The sequence below is a fragment of the Ursus arctos genome, unplaced genomic scaffold, assembly GCF_023065955.2.
Source record: "Ursus arctos isolate Adak ecotype North America unplaced genomic scaffold, UrsArc2.0 scaffold_22, whole genome shotgun sequence".
Taxonomy (NCBI): Eukaryota; Metazoa; Chordata; class Mammalia; order Carnivora; family Ursidae; genus Ursus; species Ursus arctos.
In genome coordinates, this window is record NW_026622897.1 from 40274581 (window position 1) to 40297291 (window position 22711).

At 37.8% G+C, this 22711-nt stretch overlaps 1 protein-coding gene and 1 pseudogene across 1 annotated transcript in view; one reads left to right on the forward strand and one right to left on the reverse strand.

Moving 5' to 3' along the window:
• Positions 1-22711, reverse strand: part of LOC125281621 (glutamate carboxypeptidase 2) — a 93256-nt gene that overhangs the window by 51555 nt on the left and 18990 nt on the right. Inside the window, exons 5-10 of the mRNA XM_057316891.1 lie at positions 20514-20639; positions 19490-19676; positions 10313-10406; positions 4348-4446; positions 3741-3826; positions 1870-1989 (exon numbers count right to left, since the gene is read on the reverse strand). Of these exons, the coding sequence (XP_057172874.1) occupies positions 1870-1989; positions 3741-3826; positions 4348-4446; positions 10313-10406; positions 19490-19676; positions 20514-20639 (712 nt within the window). The remainder of the gene's footprint in view (positions 1-1869; positions 1990-3740; positions 3827-4347; positions 4447-10312; positions 10407-19489; positions 19677-20513; positions 20640-22711) is intronic.
• On the forward strand, positions 10802-10898 carry LOC113269540 (U6 spliceosomal RNA; annotated as a pseudogene).

A 22711-nucleotide genomic window follows, 5' to 3' on the forward strand; every position in this document is an offset into this window, starting at 1 on the left:
GGCAGCCATCTGGCTCTGCAGCTGCCAGAGAGAAAGAAGAAAGTGTTAGATGTGGTCTGTGTTCTGAGAGCAGATAGAACTGAGAGAAAATTCCTTACAACTCTTCCACATTCTGGCATCACACAAACAATTGTTCAGTGTCAGCTGGTTGTGTGATTTCACTCCATTCTCTGCCAGAATTTGTCAACAGAAGCTCAGTTAGCAGTACTGATGTCTGTGGCTGCTACAATAATTAAGCATCACTCAACAAGGAGGTGATGTGGCTGGGAGTTATAAACACTGACCTTGGAGTTAAAGAAAGATCTTATTTCAATTCCCAGTTCTTTCACTTACTAGCAGTAGGACTGAGGGGAAGTTACGCAAGCTTTCTCTGTTTCCCTTTCCTCATCTGTACCCCAGGAATAGCAAGGTAAAGATGAAGATATTACTTGATTTGGGGGAAGATTGAATGGAGTCATGTTTACAAATATAGCACTTCATGCATGCTCCAAAAACTTGTCATTATTTCAGTAAATAGCTCATTTGTGCTTCTTAAGAATGTGTATCCCTACAGCTGAGTCCAGTGTTTTATTTTTGTCAAGTTTGTTCATGATATTATTCAAATTTCCTATGAATTGTTATTCCTTATCATTGCATTCTTTTGGCATGCTATCATTGTCACTGTGATGTTTTGTATTCATCATAGGGAATCTTATTGAAAAATCATGGCATTGTTTTACACTGCTATTAAACACTAGCTAATTCATGAGCTATGTAGATTCAAGCCTTCATAATTTTGTGTCTTTAAAATATAAGATGGCTGTGCGGAAAAAAGAATATAGCTCCTCACCATTTTGTTTTAAAGAGAGACGTGGCTTTGTGGACTGGTAGCCAGAAATTCGAGTTGAAACCCTGATTCTCTGACTCTGCCACACACCAGCTACACAACTCACTAGCTATACAACTGGATTCTATAAACCTTGTTTAGCTTATTGGTGATGTGAGAACAGAAATAACTAAACTTCTCCCTGGTTACTAGGAGTTCAAAACAGAGAACACGTGAAAACACTGGTTCTCTGAGGAAACGAGTACAATGCACACTTAACATATTTTTGCCATTGTTTTTACTGCTGCTAAAAAATCATAGATCACATTTCCAGCCCCGAACCCTCATTTGCAGGGTCAGTACACAGAGTAGATTTTCTGCTCTCAAGGTGTAATATGTTTTAAAAAGTAGCCTTTTGAAATCAATCTTATCTTTGTTTTCATAGGAAGATTCTAAAACAATTAAAGCACTGGTGCTAGGAGAAGAAACCTAAATCTTGAGAGGGCAAACCAAGGCTGGGGGTGTGGGAATGCAAACAGCAAAGATTCGAGAAATCCTATTAGGCAGCGAGACCAGTAGTTTTCTGAGAAAGCTTCCATCTCCTTACTTGGGACACTTGACCTGACGTGTGAGGTTAGAAGGGTGCGAGGACAGTTCTCTGATCAGTACAATTTGGCTTATGACCTGTTTTGGTTTGTCCTCTCCTGTGAAGAAACCCACCTCCACCTTCTTTGTTGTCAAGAGCAACCCTTAACAGCAGAATTCCTTTATTTCAGATTATAATTTTATGAATATCAATAATGTAAACATTCTATAAATAAGCAAAAATAAATAAACAATATAATTAACTAACCCAGATGAGTAATATAGCCACTAGTTATGGAAAGCTGTTCTATGCTAATAGGTATTACTAAGTACTTGATGCTACTAAGATGGTATACTTTGCACACATCCTCTCAGTTGACCCTTCATACAATCTTGTGAGAAGGTGGTAATTTTACCCACTTTAGAGAAGACTACACTGAGATTCAGAGAGGCCGATCTTTTTACTTTGTTTATATTACCTTCTTTTTTCAGTGTTCCAAAACTCCTCACAATTTCATGAACAACAGCTGCTCCGCTCTGAGGGTCAATGCCACCAAACACCCATGAGTCACGGTGACCTCCAAGAATGACATATCTGTCTAGAAAGTATCATTACAAAAGTACTTGTCATACCAGGTCAACAGTGGAGCAAACTGCAAATGACTCAAGAGCACCAAATACAGAGCACTCATGACTCAAAGAAAGATACCAAGGTTCCTGAAGACCTGTGTAAATATACTATTTTTTTCTGATTTTGATGTATGAAGAAAATATGAATGTGATAAGCAAATATATACTTCAATGTATGATAGTAATCATAAGTATAGAAGTAATGATAAGTATAAAAGTATAGAAATTATTCTATGCACCTCCTTTTATAATTCTCTGATACTCCTCTCTTACCTACTTATCAATTTGCTTCCAGTATTTTCAGAGTAAGAGAACGCAGTGGCCACGTAGTAAGTTCTCCACTTCCTATTCCTTCTGCTCAATTTTCAAGGTACAGCTCAGCGATTCTCCCCCTCTGTGACTCTTTCCTAGCTTCCAAATGGGAAGAAACTGCTCCCACAATCCAGCTCCTAGAGCAATCCTATCATATCTGACAAAGCAGTTACCACACTTGAATATATGGCTTCTTATCCATGGCTCATGTCTTCATTTTACCCCTCCATTCCTCATGCCTAATACAGAGCTGGCACAAAACAGGTACTTAGGAAGATTCAATGAATTGTCCATTACATATTATTTAGTACTCACTGAAAGCATACCAATATTCTTTACCCCTGAAAGAAAGCATTGGCTGCTTCTAAGAAAAATATGTGATTTAACTGTATGCCTGTTGGTAACCAATATATAACCATAATTCCTAAGGAACTGAAACATAATGAAGACTATTTATAAAATGTATTAATCTGTAGGTCATCTGAAATTTTGTGGAAATCATGTGTCTATATATCTCACGAACTTCAATGGAAAATAAAATTATGTAAAGGATTCATTAATTCAAAGTTACCTTAATTTTCTTTCTTTTTTTATTTTTTAGAGAGTGAGTGCACATGAGCAGGGTTGAGGGGGTGGGGCAGAGGAAGAGGGAAAGAGAGACTCTTAAGCTGAGCATGGAGCCCGACTTGGGCCTTGATCTCATGACCCTAAGATCAGAACCTGAGCCGAAGTCAAGAGCTGGATGCTTAACTGACTGAGCCACTCAGGCACCCCAAGGTTACCTTAATTTTCTAAGAGTGTTATCTTTTATATAGATGCTTGTAGCTATCATGAAGATATTTCCCCAAGCAAAATACATGGTAAGCAAATCCAGAAAATCCTGAGAAAATACTTCAAAATGACCTCTCCCTGCCCTTCCTCCCTTGATCCTTTAATTGAAGCATGCACAGCTTAACATTAACTAACATTTGGGCATCTAATCAACCTAACCCCACATTTCCTCTTCTTTACAACATGTATCACAATACAAAATTACCTCATATTTATGTATTCTGTGTTTACGTAAGTTCCATTAGGGCAAAGAATTGCTGTGCTCTGGGGCGCCTGGGTGGCTCAGTTGTTAAGCGTCTGCCTTTGGCTCAGGGCGTGATCCCGGCGTTATGGGATCGAGCCCCACATCAGGCTCCTCCTCTGGGAGCCTGCTTCTTCCTCTCCCACTCCCCCTGCTTGTGTTCCCTCTCTCACTGGCTATCTCTCTCTCTGTGTCAAATAAATAAATAAATAAAATCTTAAAAAAAAAAAAAAAGAATTGCTGTGCTCTGTTCACCCTGTGTTCCCAGAGCTCAGAACAGTACCTGGCCCAGAAGAATTGCTCAATTGATATTTGCTGAGCAAATGATTAATTTACCTGGTTCTACTGCTCCTCTGAGAGTTCCAATCACATTGTATATTCTTGTCACTTTGTTGTTAGAATGGATGTGCATCTTGACTTTTCTAATGCAAAAATAAAGGACACATTCTGAAAATACTGGTTAAAGCTTTGAGACCCACAATTTTTTAACTCTTACATCATTCTAAAGATTTCTTTTTTTTATTTTAATGTTTTTTTATTATATTATGTTAGTCACCATACAGTACATCCCTGGTTTCTGATGTAAAGTTCCATGATTCATTATTTGCATATAATACCCAATGCACCATGCAGTACGTGCCCTCCTTACTACCCATCACCAGTCTATCCCATTCCCCCACCCCCCTCCCCTCTGAAGCCCTCAGTTTGTTTCTCAGAGTCCATAGTCTCCCATGCTTCATTTCTAAATGTACACATGCAAGGATTCCATTGTCCAGTTGTCTGATACGATTTAAATGTATCCCCCTGTACAACCTGTGGTTTTGTTTCCTGCTGGTACTAGATGTATTTTACTTTTTCTGTTATCCTACGTAATTGTTTTTTTTTTTTTTGAAAAAAGGTTTCCTCCCCCCAAAGAGAGTTACAATAGAAATAATCTCTTAACTGTGTAGAAAAGTTTCCAATAAAGCCAGGTCCAACATTGTAGGGCACTTGGAGATTTCCTTTCCAGCTGCTATCTGGCGGTGCTGCCCCACCCATTTTCCTGTTGAACGCAAAAAGTATTAGCTGAAGGAACACTTTGGAGCTAACAGTTAAAATGTCAGTGAGCTTGCTTTCTGGAGTGCCTGCTCATAATGGCTTCTATGAGTCAGGGATATGCCATTTACCCCTTACTATGGCTCTTATGAGGTGGCATCTACTGTTACTCCCACTTCAAAGATGAGAGGCCTGAAGCTTAGAGAGACAGGTAACATGCTTGAGGTCATGCAGCTGGTAAGTGGCACAGCTGCGGGTCAAACATCTGGTAAGAATTTAGACTCTGCGTTCCCAGTTTCTAACAGAAAGCTAGTTTACAAAAAGTGCTTTCCAGGGCACACACTGGGGGAAGAGTTCTGACATCAAACTCTGGGATTTTCTATTTTATTATTTCTCTCACTGATAAATATATCCCCAAATATGCATATGGTCATCTTTTACAAAGTCCTTTCACACACATCTATTAGGGAGTGAAGAAGAGCAAAGGAAAGGATTACACTTCAATTATCAGGCCCTAAAAGCTTCATTCTATTTTTTTTTAATTTAAAAAGGTAGAGGGGCGCCTGGGTGGCTCAGTAGTTTAAGTGCCTCCAGCTCAGGTCATGATCTCAGGGTTCTGGAATTAAGCCCTGCATCAGGCTCCCTGCTTAGCAGGGAGCCTGCTTCTCCCTCTGCCTGTGCTCTCTGTCTGTCAAATAAATTAAAAAATAAAAATCTTTAAAAAAATGTAAAAAGGTAGAAAGATTCAGGCAGATTTGCCAGCACATGCCACTAGCCCTGGTTATTTTTCAGCAGGTGGCTGAGAAAGATAATATGATAATGTGTATGGAATGAAGGGGTTCTTGTGGTTTTACTTCAACATATCTGGAAGGATGATGACTCTTTTAAGAGCACTGATTGACTTATTCTTGATTTAGGCACGGAAACCAAATGTCCCCTTGCTAAACTGGAGCTAACAGAAGAATGTGGTTCAGGGGAAAATTAAGAGCATGGAAAAGATCAATCTATACTTTATGACTTTATCTGTCCTCACAGACCCCCATACACCCTAGGCTTCGCAGCGGAGCACGCTCTGCAGCTCCCTCGTTTGTGCTGTGCCTACACACAGCAGCTGTTCCCTGTCTGCCTCTTCGAGGACATGTGAACAGTTCAACCTGACCTAGAATCTACTGCACACACAATACTAATCGATTAAATTATCTTCTCATAAAAAACTAATTACAAGTAATATTCTGTTTTAAAATGCTCTGAGAGTAAATGCTTACTTTTTTCCCTATCTCACTCAGGAGTTTGGCTAATAAACATAAATTCAAGTAACATACTATAAAATTTGTTTATCTATTTATAATAAAATTTCACACAAAGAGCATCAACTAACGTGAAGAGACACTTTACATGGGTAGAAAGCATAATCAGTCAAAACAGCAGAGCATTAAGTACGCAAAAATGTTGTAGAACATAAGTGAAGAAAGATATACCTATGTTTGATTATACATAAAATATTTCTATAATGAGATATTGTAAGTTAACAATACTAATTGCTTTTGGGGTGTAAATGGGTAAGATGGAAACCTTTTACTGTATACTCCTTTGAATTTTGAACTGTGTAAATGTTATTTCCTTTTCAAAATAAAAATATGAGAAACAAAAGAAGGTACATTCATCAGGAAGAATAACAGTCAATTGTGTATTATAACATAAGGAAGGTAATGAATAGTCCATATTCCCACAAAATAATAAAATATAAAGCCAAAATTGTAGTGCCCCACAAGGACAAGTAAACAGATGATTGGAACAGAATATAACAGCTGTATGTAAGAATCTGATGTATCAGTTTAGGAAATATCATACATCTATGGAGAATAGAAGTTTTAGTCAATAAATATTATTGATATAATTAAGGATATAAGTTTCTTTAGGTACTTACTTCACTTTATAAATAAAACATAAATTCCAAGAAAATTAAAAAGTTGAATATTAAACTTTCAGACCATAAAAACTTCAGGAAATAAAAGTAAGTGTTGAAAATGTCTCAGAAAAGATTTAATCAGATAAGGGATGCTCAACAAATATGTATAAAAAGCATTGCATTTAAAATCTATATCCTGTAGCAAATTAATTTTTATTTGTCCATTTGGCAAAGATTTATTGTCTACAATGTTCAAGACAATGTGTTCTACTCACTAAGGAACACAGATATGTACATGACACCGTGGTTCTACCAAAGAGTATAGTCAGAAGTTAATCAGAAGAAAATACGTATAAAGCCAACTATAGTATAAAACAAAGCAAAACAAATGATAGAAAAAGTGGTAAAGAATATAGACAAAAGGAAACTTGATTTAGCTTGTGGGATCATGAACACTTTCTAGAGGTTTTACTTGTTTGAATTTTAAAGGATGAGTTAAGATCTGGGCATGGGAAGATGACGTGAAGAGCGTTCCAGGTACAAAATATGGTATAAAGAGGTACAGATGCAGAAAAGTATAGAGCAAGTGTAAGGTATGGTGATTGTTTTGGCTGTGGTATAAGATAACCAGGGTACCATGACAGAAGCTTGAAAAGGAGTAAAACTTTGCTTCTGGAAAAATGGAGATGTGCTTTACCCTATTCTTCCTGCTAAGTACAACTAAATTCTCTGGACCATAAGTATACAGAAAACAAACATTAGGCTCTGAAGGGTGGAGAGAAGAAAACAAACTAACTTGGGATCTCAGAGTACAAGAAAAGACACAGTGGTGAATTCCTTCAGTTTCCTTTTTGGCTTATTTCCCCAGACTTGGAGCTGAAGAAGCTAGCAAGCCAGAAATGTCCTGTTGCACATCTGGAACACTCTATCTGACCACAGCTGAATACGCGTTCTTCTCAAGTGCATATGGAACATATTACCAGGATAGACTATATATTAGGCTGTGAAATAAGTCTAAATAAATTTAAATGACTGAGATTATGCAATGCTTTAATTAATTATGTAATCTGTTTACTAACCCAACCACAAAAGAAATAATTAAGCAATCAATAACAGACAGGAATTTGGGAAATATGCAAATATATGGAAATCAAACAACTGACTCCTAAATACCCAATGGCTGAAAGAAAAAATCACAAGAGTACTTAGCAAATACTTGGTGATGAATGGAAATGAAGACACAATATATCAAAACTTATGGGATGCACCTAAAGCCGTGCTTGGAGAGAAATGTATAGCCATAAACATCTATATTTAAGAAGTAGAAAGACATCAAATCAATAAACTAGTCTTCCACCTTAAAAAACTGGACAATAAAGAAAAAAAGGAAGCTTGTATCAAACATAAGAAAGGAAATAATAAAGATTGTAACAAAGATAATTAGAGAACAGAGGAAAAAAACAGAGAAAACCCATGACACCAAAAGTTGATTCTTTGATAAGATCAACAAAATTGACAAATAATAGCATGATAGATGCTATTATTATTGCTGTCATTATTGTTGGCGTTGCTATCATAATCCTAGTTGTTACTCAGGGAGGCAAATGAAAACCATTTAATCACATTCCCTTCAGTATAGATGGGAATCCCTCCCACCCAAGTAAATGTGTTTTTGCTTTACTTTAACTCACATCTCAGATATGAAATTCTCAGCATTCTTGGACCATTAATATGATTTTATATCTCTCCTCATCTTCTCATACATTTAAGAAACTCTCATTTTATGATGTATCCAACTTGTAAAACATCTTTTCCAATTAATACATAATGTTAAATGGCTAACCATTTGTGGGCATCTGAGAATTGACTGTCAGGGACAATGAGCATACTCCTAACCTAAGTGTGCAAAGGGAGTAAATAAACACAGTGAAAATCATAAACAAATTATATGTTCTTTGAAAAAAATGTATAAGACTAAATTCCAATCATGTAGAATGTTTCATTATATGTTAGAAAGTGTGGAAGATGAAATAGGAGAGGGGCCCAACTAGCTCAGTCAGTGGAGCGTGTGACTGTTGATCTTGGGGTTGTGAGTTTGAGCCCCACATTGGCTGTAGAGGTTACTTACATATAAAATCTTAAAAAAAAAAAAAAAGAAAAGAAATTGGACCTGTCTTCCTGCTTTTAATATATAAAGATCATCTCCTTATCCAAGTAGATTGTGCTTTCTAAGTTCATTTTTAATTATGGTGTTTTCAAAACAAAATGCACTTTTCCATGGAAGTTATGTTATTAGTGGTGATTGCATTTATAAGATGGCTTAAAGAGGCTAAATTAAATACATTAGAGGCAAACTGCATTTGTGATTTTTTTCTGATCAAGTAATTCTAGTCCACATTTAGGTCATAGGTGACATTGACCTAGTTAATTGGAGCAAATAGTAGACATAGTTAAGTACACCTCAAAATCAATTCTATATAATCTTTCCTTCTTTCCTTCCATGCATTCTTTTTTAATTACAAAGATAATACAAGTTCATTTTTTAAAAAACGTTTACATAATTGAGATTATTCTCTTTATATCTCTGCATGTCTATATATAAATATATCTATAGATTTCTAGATATCTAGATAAACCTGCCATTTCCACTTAGTAGTATAGCATACTTGTGTTTCCATATCATTAAATATTCTTGCACAACACATATATTAATGACCCCATGCACTATCATAGCCAGTGATGTATCTGACTACTTACCAATTATTGAAGATTTGCGTTATTTGTAGTTTTCAACTATTATAAGTAGTTACAATCACGTTCATCTTTTTAAATATCACAAATATTGAGACTTTATAAATATGTTTAGATAAACACATAGCCATAGTGCCCTCAAAAGTTGTGCCTGGATCTTGAATTCTAACCCATGTGGCAAAGCTAAGAGCTCAAAAGCAAAAAAGACCAAGGTGCTATTCCTTAGTCTGCCCTTAAATGGGACAGATCCTTCCACTTCTCTGAATGTCAGCCTCCTCAACTGTAAAAGAAGGGCACTGCTTTAGGTCATGAAAAGTCTTCTTATGGAGACTGGAATAAAATGATTAAGAATGCCTTCTTATTTGAGAAACGGTACTACCTGGCCAGATGCTTCTCTCACAATTCTACTTACAGAGAAGTCATGCTCTCTCCTTCCTAAAGGAGACTGGACAAGAAGGGACATGCAGATGGGAGAAAGCATGGCAGGAAAGGGGAAAGGGCTCCAATGTCAGAAAAGCAAAGGGGGAAGAGGCATAAAGAGGAAAATAAGATGGAATTGCTCTCACACTGTGTTATTCCAGGTCGCTCAAGTTGTGGACAATATGAGGATGAGATGAGTAAGAGATTTCTTAGGGGAAAAGCCTGTGAGAGAAATAGTAAGGTGGGGGGTAGGACAAAGCTGAAAAATCCAACAGACTACAATGCAGGTCTCATGTGGAGTGAAGGAGAAAGAGAAGGAAGAAAAGGGTGGTGGGTGGCGGCATCTAGTTGAGCAAGCCTGCTGTGGAATCCTGAGCTAAAGTCTCCCATGACAGGAGCCCTGCGCCGCCCAGTAATGGGCTTGTTTTAGTGACCCTGCTGCAACCAGTCACTGAGGGGAATGCTTGTGGGAAGCATGGCCTTGACACACACAGGGTGACAGACTTCAAAGCACAGTAGCTAGTTCCATTGATCAATCACGCCCCCTGCAGTTGGAGAACTGAAAGTCTCATTTTCATGACTCTCACACTGGATACCACTACGTAAAGTAAATTCCAGAATAGATCAACTGTTCTTTAAAATGGTGATAAAATTGTAGGTTCTACCATTTAAGAGAATTTCCGTATTTCTGAATATTGAAGAAATATTCAGGTGTTGAATACTGCCGATAGTTGAAGACTGCCAATAAAGAGCAATATCCAAACAGCCATCTGTTTGTTTCTCACAAACTTACTCCAGGAGCTTCTGTGCATCATAGTATCCAACTGGATGAACAGGAATGCTTGGAAGACCAACAGCATCTGTGATTCCACGTCTATAAGCATATTCTGAAAAAAAGTGGAACACACATTAGTAAAAATTCAGTCCCATTCAAAAGTTTTTTTCTGTAAATCATCTTAAACACATTCTTATATTGCATCTACTAGAACTGTCATACTAAAAAGACAATCTCAAATGTTAGTATGTGGAACAAGTGAAACTCTCCCACATTCCTTCCAAGAGTGTAAAAATACACAGTCACTTTGGATAACTCTTTTGAAAATAAGGTTATATGGAATTGTGCACGAGGACACAAAATTACTTTCATAGGTATTTCCCCAAGGAAGAGGAAAATATATGTGCACAAAAAGGCCTGTAAAAATTGTTCATAGCAGCTGCATTCGGGCAGCCAAACAGGACACAGTGCAGATGTCTGTCAACAGCAGTAGGAATAAATGATCTGGTGCAGCACGTATGCTAAAATAGGAATGATACAGAGAAGATTAGCTTGGCCCCTGTGCAAGGATGACATGCAAATTTGTGAAGTGTTCTGTTTAAAAAAAAAACAAAACAATCTGTAGTATAGTCACACAGAATTCTTCTCAGCAATTAAAAGGACCAAATGATTAGTACACACAATAACACGGATAAATCTCAAATCATCATACTGAATAAAAGCAGCAAGGTACAAAAGAATAGACACTGAGAGGACCTGGGTGGCTCAGTTGGTTAAGCGTCTGTCTTGGGCTCAGGTCATGATGTCAGCGTCCTGGGATTGAGCCCCATGTGGGGCTCCCTGCTCAGTGGGAAGCCTGCTTCTCCTCCTCCCTCTACCCTTCCTTCCATGCTCTCTCTCTCTCTCAAATAAATAATATCTTAAAAAGAGAGAGAGAATGTATGTTGATTCCATGTATATGAAATTCAAAACTGATCAATAGTGAGAAATACCAGAAGGCAGTTGATCAGAAAAAGGAGCACAAGAGAACTTTCTGGAGTCATGAAAATGTTCTGTATTTTATTATGAGTGACACAGATATATGCAATTAAAAAATTTTATTGAACTGTGTATTTTATTATATGTAAACTCTACTTAAAAATAAAAACATACTGTAATTTCTTCAGATTTAAAAAATATGTTATTTTTCCACTTTTCCTCCAAATTTTAAATTATCTAATAAGAACTTTAGGTGATTTTAAAAGTGTATTCTTTTTATGGGTAAAATGAATTAATGATAGGTTATGTGGAATTTATTTTAAAAGTATCCTAAGTGGTGGAGGAGTAGGGGACCCCTTTTTCAGCCAGTCCGCTGAGTCGACTTGGGCAGGTACCAGACCAGCACGAACATCCACGGAATCAGCCTGAGACGCAGGAAGATACATCTGGATCTCTACAAATGAACATCTCCAGCACTGAGTATTGAGGTACAAAGAGGGGAGCCATGAAACTGCCAACAGATATTGGAAGCTTAATGGAAGGGGGAGGGACCGGGAAGTGGTAGCCACCTGCACAGGGGAGTGGGTGGACTCGCAGACCGGCACCTGAGAGACAGCAGACAGAGACCGTGAGCCAGGGAACATGCGCGACCGGTCTGAAAACTGGACCTCCGGTGCACTCACTGGAACCAGACTGAGACCAGCAGTTCTGGGAGCGCGCGGGGGTGGCTGGTGGCTGGTGGCTGGCGGTGTTAGAAACACAAAGGACAGAAAAGAGCCAGCCCTGGAAGTGAGGGCTGGGACGCAGGGTGTGGGGCACACGTCCCGAAACGCCGCAGGGTTGAGCAGCACCAACAGAAACAGAGTTAAAGTGGCTAGAACATCAGTGGAGAACGGTCCGCGATCCCAGTTCTGAAACAGAGGCTGAGATTCGGCCACTGCTGATCTGACTCTCAGAAGAGGAAGAGCAAACTGCCAGGGAAAGCTTCCAGAGAACAAAAGCCTGGAAATACCATCTCACAGTGTGCCCATATCCATCCCCCCTCGCAGGGGACAAGGAGACTCTACCCAAACAGGGTTGCCTGAGTATCGGTGCAGCAGGCTCCTCCCCCAGAAGGCAGACTGAAAAATCAAGAAGCCCACATCCCTAAGATCCCTATAAAACAAGGGTGCACAGCCTGTGTCCCAGTCAATAATTTGGGCTCTGGACAACCCCGCAACCTCTCCTCATCAGAATGACAAGAAGGAGAAATCACCCCCAGCAAAGAAAAGGCAATGAGTCTGTGGCCTCTGCCACAGAACTAATGGTTATGGGTATAACCAAATTATCAGAAATGGAATTCAGAGTAACAATGGTCAAGATGATGTGTAGACTTGAACAAAGTATTAACGAAAATGTTAATGAGAATATAGAATCTCTAAGGGCAGAAATGAGAGTGAATCTGGCAGAAATTAAAAATTCTATGAGCCAAATGCAGTCAAAGCTAGAGGCTCTGACGACCAGGGTGAATGAGGCAGAAGAACGTGAAAGTGAATTGGAGGATGGGTTAGTATAAGAAAAAGCTAAAATAGAATCTGGACTCAAAAAAATCCATGCTCAGGAACGTAGGTTACGAGAGATAACTGACTCAGTGAAACGTTCCAATGTCAGAATCATCAGCATCCCCGAGAGGGTGGAGAAAAACAGAGATCTAGAAGAGAAATGTGAACAAATTGTAGCTGAAAACTTCCCTAATCAAGCAAGGGAAACAAACATTCTTGTCCAAGAGGCAGAGAAGACCCCTACCAAGCTCAACCATGACAAACCTACACCACATCACATCATAGTGCATTTTGCAAATATTAGATCCAAGGATACAGTATTGAAAGCGGCCAGGGCAAAGAAATTTCTCATGTACCAAGCCAAGGGTATCAGAATTACGTCAGACCTGTCTACACAGACCTGGAATGACAGAAAGGGTTGGGGAGCCATTTTTAAACCTCTTTCAGAGAAAAACATGCAGCCAAGGATCCTTTCTCCAGCAAGGCTGTCATTCAGAATTGATGGAGAAATAAAGACCATCCAGAATCGCCAGTCATTGACCAATTTCGTAACCACGAAACCAGCCCTACAGGAGATATTAAGGGGGGTTCTATAAAGGTAAAAAGGCCCCAAGAGTGATACAGAACAGAAAGTCACAATCTATAGAAACAAAGACTTTACTGGCAACATGGCATCATTAAAATCATATCTCTCAATAATCAGTCTCAATATAAATGGCATAAATGCTCCCATAAACTCCACAAGGTTGCAGATTGGATAAAAGGACATGACCCATCCATTTGCTGTCTACAAGAGACTCATTTTGAACCTAAAGATACATTCAGACTGAAAGTAAATGGATGGAGTACCATCTTTCATGCAAATGGATCTCAAAAGAAAACTGGGGTAGCAATTCTCATATCAGATAGATTGGAATTTAAACTAAAGACTATAGTTAGAGACACAGAAGGGCACAATATTATTCTTAAAGGATGTATCCAAGAAGTGGATATGACAATTATAAATATATACGCCCCCAACAGGGAGCAGCAAGATACACAAGCCAACTCTTAACCAGAATAAAGAGACATACATAAAAATATGTTAATAGTAGGTGACCTCAACACTCCACTATCAGAAATAGACAGAACACCCATGCAAAAAATTGACAAAGAAACAAGGGCTTTGAATGCCATACTTTATGAGTTGGACCTCATAGATATATATAGAACACTACACCCCAGAACCACAGAATACTCATTCTATTCTAATTCCCATGGAACTTTCTCAAGAATAGACCATGTTCTGTGACACAAAACAGGTCTCAACAGATACCAAAAGACTGAAATTATTCCCTGCATATTCTCACACCACAATGCTCTGAAATTGGAACTCAACCAGGAAGAAAAATTTGGAAGAAACTCAAACTTTGGAGACTAAGAACCTTCCTGTTCAGGAATGATTCGATAAACCACGAAATCAAAAATCAATTTCAACAATTTATGGAGACCAACGAGAATGAAAACACAATGGTCCAAAACCTATGGGATACTGCAAAGGCAGTCCTAATGGGGAAATACATAGCCATCCAAGCCTCACTCAAAAGAACAGAAAAATCTAAAATGCAGTTTTTATATTCTCACCTCAAGAAGCTGGAACAGCAAAAGAGGGACAGGCCTAATCCACGCACGAGGAAGCAGTTGACCAAGATTAGAGCAAAAATCAATGAATTAGAAACCAGGAGTACAGTGGAGCAGATCAACAGAACTAGATGCTGGTTCTTTGAGAGAATCAATAAAATTGACAGACCACGGGCAAGGTTTATCCAAAAGAATAGAGAAAGGACCCAAATTAATAAAATTATGAATGAAAAAGGAGAGGTCACAAACAACACCAATGAAATTGGAAGGATTATTAGAAGCTTTTACCAAAAGCTTTATGCCAATAAATTAAGCAATCTGGAAGAGATGGAATCCTTCCTGGAAACCTATAAACTACCAAGACTGAAGCAGGAAGAAATTGATTTTTTAAACAGGCCAATTAATTAGGAAGAGATTGAGTCAGTGATAAACGACATTCCAAAAAACAAAACTCCAGGCCCAGATGGTTTTCCTGGGGAATGCTACCAAACATTCAGAGAAGAAATAATACCTATTCTCCTAAAGCTATTTTAAAAAATAGAAACAAAGGAAAGCTACCAAACTCATTCTATGAGACCAATATTACCTTGATCCCCAAACCAGGCAAAGACCCCATCAAAAAAGAGAATTACAGACCGATTTCCCTAATGAATATGGACGCCAAAATCCTCAACAAGATCCTGGCTAATAGAATCCAACAGTACATTAAAAGGACTATCCATCATGACCATGTGGGATTAATTCCTGGGATGCAAGGGTGGTTCAACATTCGCAAATCGATCGGGGTCTTGGATTTTATCCAGAAAGAAATATTCAGAAATCATATGATTCTCTCAATAGATGCAGAAAAAGCATTTGACAAAATACAGCATCCTTTCCTGATTAAAACCCTTCAGATTGTAGGGATAGAGGGTACATTCCTCAATATCATAAAAACCATCTATGGAAAGCCTACAGCAAATATTCTCAATGGGGAAAAGCTGGAAGCCTTTCTCTTAAGATCAGAAACATGACAAGGATGCCTACTCTCGCCACTATTATTCAACATAGTACTAGAAGTCCTTGCAACAGCAATCAGACAACAAAAAGGGATAAAAGGTATCCAAATTGGCAAAGAAGAAGTCAAAATGTCTCTCTTCGCAGATGACATGATACTCTATATGAAAAACCCAAAAGAAGCCACTCCCAAACTATTAGAAGATATAGAGCAATTCAGTAATGTGGTGGGATACAAAATCAATGCTCAGAAATCAGTTTCATTTCTAAACCTGAGCAATGAGACTGAAGAAAGAGAAAGTAGGGAATCCATCCCATTTACAATAGCACCAAAAACCATACGTTACCTTGGAATTAACTTAACTAGAGACGTAAAGGGTCTATATTCTAGAAACTATAAATCACTCTTGAAAGACATTGAGGAAGACAGAAAAAGATGGAAAAATATTCCATGCTCATGGATCGGAAGAATTAACATAGTTAAAATGTCCATGCTACCCAGAGCAATCTACACTTTCAATGCTATCCTGATCAAAATACTGAGGACATTTTTCAAAGAACTGGAACAAAGAGTCCTTAAATTTGTATGGAAACAGAAAAGGCCCCGAATCGCCATGGAACTGTTGAAAAGGAAAACAATGCTGGGGGCATGACAATGCTGGATTGCGAGCTGTACTACAAAGCTGTGATCACAAAGACAGCATGGTACTGGCACAAAAACAGACACATAGACCAATGGAACAGAATAGAGAGCCCAGAGATGGACCCTCGGCTCTTTGGGCAACTAATCTTTGATAAAGCAGGAAAAAACATCCGGTGGGAAAAAGACAGTCTCTTCAATAAATGGTGCTGGGAAAATTGGACAGCTACATGCAAAAGAATGAAACTTGACCACTCTCTCACACCATACACAAAGATAAACTCCAAATGGATGAAAGACCCCGATGTGAGACAGGAATCCATCAAAATCCTAGAGGAGAACATAGGCAGCACCCTCTACGACATCAGCCAAAGCAATCTTTTTCATGATACATCTCCAAAGGCAAGAGAAACAAAAGATAAAATGAACATGTGGGACTTCATCAAGATAAAAATCTTCCGCACAGCCACAGAGACAGTCAAAAAAACTAAGAGGCAGCCCACAGAATGGGAGAATATATTTGCAAATGATGCTACAGATAAAAGACTGGTATCCAAGATCTACAAAGAACTTCTCAAACTCAATACATGAGAAACAAATAAACAAATCATAAAATGGGCAGGAGATATGAACAGACACTTCTCCAATGATGACATACAAATTGCTAACAGACATATAAAAAAATGTTCAAAATCATTAGCCATCAGGGAAATTCAAATCAAAACCACACTGAGATACCACCTTACGCCAGTTAGAATGGCAAAAATCAACAAGGCAGGAAACAGCAATTGCTGGAGAGGATGTGGAGAAAGGGGATCCCTCCGACATTGTTGGTGGGAATGCAAGTTGGTACAGCCACTCTGGAAAACAGTGTGGAGGTCCCTTAAGAAGTTAAAAATTGAGCTACCCTATTACCCAGCCATTGCACTACTGGGTATTTACCCCAAAGATACAGACGTAGTGAAGAGAAGGGCCATATGCACCCCAATGTTCATAGCAGCATTGTCCACAATAGCTAAATCGTGGAAGGAACCGAGATGCCCTTCAACAGATGACTGGATTAAGAAGTTGTGGTCCATATATACAATGGAATGTTATTCAGCTATCAGAAAGAACGAGTTCTCAACATTTGCTGCAACATGGACGGCACTGGAGGAGATAATGCTAAATGAAATAAGTGAAGCAGAGAAAGACAATTATCATATGATTTCTCTCATCTGTGGAACATAAGAGCTAGGAAGATAGGTACGGGAAGAAAAGGATTAACGAAATGGGGGGTAATCAGAAGGGGGAATGAAGCATGAGAGACTATGGACTCTGAGAAACAAACTGAGGGCTTCAGAGGGGAGGGGAGTGGGGGAATGGGATAGACTGGTGATGGGTAGTAAGGAGCGCATGTATTGCATGGTGCACTGGGTGTTATTCGCAACGAATGAATCATCGAGCTTTACATCAGAAACCAGGGATGTACTGTATGGTGACTAACAGAATATAATAAAAAAACATTTTAAAAAATTTAAAAAAATAAAAAAATAAATTTTCCTAAGTAACAATAAAGAAGGGAGGATGAAGAGATGATGAAACAAGATTGATAAAATATGTTGATAATTATCTCTATTTTTGTGTATGTTAGAACTATTCCATAATAAAAAGCAAAACTAAAAGGAAAATAAAATTTAAAAAAATTAACAGGGTACAAAAGGGAATTTAATAAGTGCAAGCCCCATAGGGATACCAAGGATACCACTTTCCTCCCCCAAATACTGTTTAAATTTGAGAATAATTAACAGAAATAGTCTAGTTAAGTTCATTGTATGTTTATAATTTTAGCTTTGTAAAACAGAGATTAAGAGAAGTATATTTTTTTAATCTGGGGGAAAAAAAGAAGTGAAGTTCAGGTGTGTTTATGTAATTTTATTATAGGATAATATGTGTTGTTTAAAAATATGTATTGTTTAAAAAATACATATTTTAAAATAAAATATGTTTAAAATAAAATATGTGTTGTATAAAAAATCTATGACAGTGTACTATGTTCCAAGAAGATTTATAAAGCCAAAACACATAAGCTTTAAAGGAGTCTACAATTTGACAAAAAAATCAGATGAGGAATAAATATTATCTTCATTATCCAAGTTATACACCTTAACTAGTTTTAAACCACAGAAACCCAGGGGCGCCTGAGTGGCTCAGTTGGTTAAGCATCTGCAGTCCGCTCAGGTCATAATCCCAGGGTCTTGCTCAAGGGAGTCTGCTTCTCCTTCTGCCCCTGCTTGTGTTCTCTTTTGCTATCTCTCTCTTTCAAATAAATAAAATCTTAAAAAAAAACCCACATAAACTCAACCATCGCAGATTTTTATAAACTTTATCAAATAGCTGAGTACATTCAAATTAAGTGGCTCCCTTTGTTAATGATCCACAGTTTTACAGGGGAGCATTTCAACCTTATACAAGCATATGCATCTCCAGCCAGGCTTCCTGAAGTGGAATCCCACCCCTCACTCAGTGGTGTGGTGATCTGGGCAGACCGCCCTCTTGTCTCCCTTTCTTCTGGTCAAGCAGAGGCAGTAAAACTACAAAGCTGTTAATTCAGGAAACAATTTAGAAAGTTATCACTATTGTATTTACATAGCAAAGATGCAATAAGCATTTTCTGGACTCTCTATTTTATTTATTTAAAAAAAGATTTTATTTATTTATTAAGAGAGAGAGTGCAGGCAGGGAGAGGGGCAAAGGGAGAGGGAGACAGAGAATCCTCAAGCAGATTCTGTGCTGAGCACGGAGCAGGATATGGGACTCAATCTCACAACACCCAGCCCCAATCAAGAGTCAAAGGCTTAACTGACTGAGCCATTCAGGCACCCCTGGACACTAAATTTTAAATGTGCCAATTTGGGGGTTTATAGAACTTCTTTTCTGCTATCCTGAATCTACAACTAGGAAATCCAAAAACTGTAAAAACCATAAATTTGGAGGGAATTTACTTGGCATCAAAACCTGATTTGATGCAAACTCATTTGACAGCAAAATCTAATTTGAGTAAATATGTGGTTATCCATATTATTTATTTTTATTATTTATTATTTACCTCTGCTTAGTATGATTATTCATATATTTTGTTGCAAAAAATATTTATATGCCTGCTTCCTGTATTCTATCCTAGCCTCCTGAGTGTCAGCCAATATATGGGATATGACTCACATTACTTTTAAATATCTGAAAATATCTGAATCAGGCCCAAGGGTTCCAAATAAGAGATAAGGGACCTAAGCCAATAATTTCCAGAATTTGAAACTCTTTAACGTACTTCTTAGATGGAAAGAGAATTTTAAAAAGACATACTTCATCTGGAAAACCTTTAATAAAATCACTTAAAAATGTTTTTAAGTTTCCCATGATGATTAAGGCCCAATCACTCACCATTTGCTGGGTAACCAGGTGTGAGAGGGTCCCCTGCACCATTAAGATTTAAGATATTTCCACGCTGGACACTGCCACCCGGAAGATTCCAACCGTCTGGATAGGACTTCACCCCAGGAGCAAAGTAATCAGCAGGATCTGAGAACAGAATGACTCCTTTGGCCCCTGCCAGCTGGGCATTTTTAACCTGGAAAGCACAATGTCTCTCTTAATTCAGTTTGGTTGTTCCAGATTTGATAATATCAATCTTTTCTGAAATTACGCTTACATGAACAGTCAAATGTTATTTTCAATCTCTTATCATTGGACCTACAATAAGGACATTTCATAGAGAACTAGCTTTTGCTTTTTCCTACTTCAAGTTCTAAAAATGGGTTTCTAGGAGAAAAAAAAGATAAAAATGGGTTTCTAGGAATGGATCATCCCTCAGAGCTGTAGCTTTAGAAAATGTCTATAGTAGTGATAGCAAGTACTTTCTGTTTCTTTCACTAGTCTAGATGTACAAGAAAAAAAGCAGACTCTACAGACCAGATTCCTATATCTTTTATGGCTGGAAGGGAATATTTTTGAAATTTAATTTCTCACAAAAAAGAAAAAAATGAACAGATCAAGTGATAGTAATTTTTTAAAACTGCTATGTAGAATTTGGTTTCTCTGATTACCTATAATAACAATTCACATTAAAATTGAATTTAGTAAATATTTTCAAAGATAATATTAAAAAACAAAGATACTGATGGCAACAACAAACCCAATGAATGCTTTCTATGTATACCACAGGCATAACTTGCAGGTATGGAAAAATCTGCTCTGTTCTCCTTGAACTTCTACACTGGTCCAAACTCCAATGACCCCATTTAAAACCCCTGTCTATAAGCCAGTAAATGTGTCCTCCCCATAAGGTGGCTGTGTTACAGAATATGAGAGAATCATGGTTCTCAGAAAGTTTTAAGGATATGTTTCTACATATGTAAGATATGATATATTTTTTATATTGGGAGAAAAGGAAAAAAATGATTTTTACCTTATTTCCTCTGAAAATTTTCCCATATCTGGCAATCACAATCTTCCCAGAGCAATTGATTTTCATGTCCCTCTCTAGTTTAAAGAAGTCTTCAGTCTGTGCATAGTTAACATATACGAGATCACCCTGTTGAGATCGGAATGATTTAATATAAGTATGATTTAATACAAGGAGGTTCCTCTGCATGACTGTTTCACATCTTTGAATGAGGAAAGAGGCAAGAGCATGCAAGAGGGCCAGAAAAGCATCAGTCTCACATAAGAGATGCAAGGGAGAAATGAGCCTGAATTATAGCAATTGGCTGACTTACAGACATATGAATTTAACAGTAAGCTCTGTTTTTATGTCTCCTTTACAGTGGTTATAATGTTATAGAAGTGTTCCCCCCAAAATGTATATGAATATACACATTGCCGCATGCAGTTTGAAGGAGTCCAGGCACCCTAGGTTAAGAAACACTTGACAAGAGTTTTATTCTTAGAAGTACATTCACAACTAGTAGCCTAATGGGTCTCCTCTAACACCAGGTAAGGAAGAATGGTCAGGTAGTATAACTGCCTTATGGGTCTGCTTTCATATTATTAATACGATTATGTGCAAGTCTTAATAACATCTCTGAGTCTCAGTATTCTCATTTGCAAAATGACCTGTTAAACCAGTATCCTTCATTTTTTTTTCTCACCTACTCCCTAAATTAATTTTGAAAAACAACACACCCCTCATATATTTACTTGACATCTAAAATTGCTTATCATACCTTTAAGGAGCTACAACAAATGCAATTTCCAACATATTATAACTATTAATATTTTGACAAGCACTTTTACATCACTTTTTGTATGTAACCCAAAAGAATATACACACTATACTGATTTACATCATCCATTTAAAAAGGAAGACACTCTTCAGTCAGAATTTTATCATGCCTTTTCTCCTCGAGCTTCTATCTTGTCCCCCTTTCCCCAAAGAATTTTATTCTAGAGTAGAATATATTTGTGCTGGACACTGGGATGTGCTGCCCAGATCCCCCTTCGCTGAAGACGTTCTTGCTCCAGTTGCAAGAAAGGCTCTCTGCAGACAGCCTTCAGTTCTCAAGCCTCTTCAGGAATTTCCTCAGCTACAGACAACCACCCTGCTCAAAGTCATGCCCCTTCCTGGGATGTCACACAGTCCATGACTGATCAGTGGGGAGTATAAAGCCTTGGACATTTTAGTCCAACCCAGGACAGCTCTGAAGGGCTGCTGACTCTAGAAATGCCCTTCAGATCAGCAGAGGCTGTCCCTGAGCTACCATTGAGGGTCACTGCTCCCTCTGCTCAATCCAGGTTCCCTCCCCTGACACAACTATTGATCCCAAGAGAACACTTCTTAATTAACATCTAGGATGCTACATTCCATCTCAGTTTCTGTCACCTAGAATCCAGGAAAGTCTGGAAGTCTTTCCTTGATCACTGCCAAACTTCCCTTGATTAAGAATATACATATATGTGTATGTGTGTGTGTGTGTGTGTGTATATGTGCATATGTAAGTGTGTATATACTTATGTATGTCTGTGTATAAATATATATATAGAGAGAGAGAGAAAGAGAGAGAATTTTTTAAAATGTCTTGTGACAGGATGTATGCACGAAGAAAATTCTTTAGGAGTAAGCTAATTATTAGTAGTATCAGACTAAGTCTAATAATATTACCAATTTACATAAATGATACCCAAGCATAAAATTTTACTTGAAATATATCTCTTAAAGCTATTAGATGTTAAAACATCAGGTCACTGGATGAATAAATTATTGCTAGAATGAGACAGGACTCCACATTAGTTCTATTCACACGTCTTGTTTTTACATAATTTCGAGAAACTTTGAGATGGAAAGGAAAGAAGTTTTGTTACAGAATTATCATGAAGTTATTTAAACTCCTTCCAAATTACAATGCCCAAATCACACACACTGATCTATTATCTGAGTTAATTCTAATGATGTCAGCTAGATGCTCAACTAGGCTCATCTAATTTTGTTCAACTGCAAACCATTTGACTTGCCAAATCTCTTGTTATCCATTTATGAGAATCTTTCACTATTGTCTCTTAGTCCAGAACCTCAGAGATTTTTACGACTTGGAGATATGCTTCATATTGTTTTAGGGTGGGTGAGAGATGTCTTTCATTTGTAAAAATAAGAGAAAAATTATTATAAAT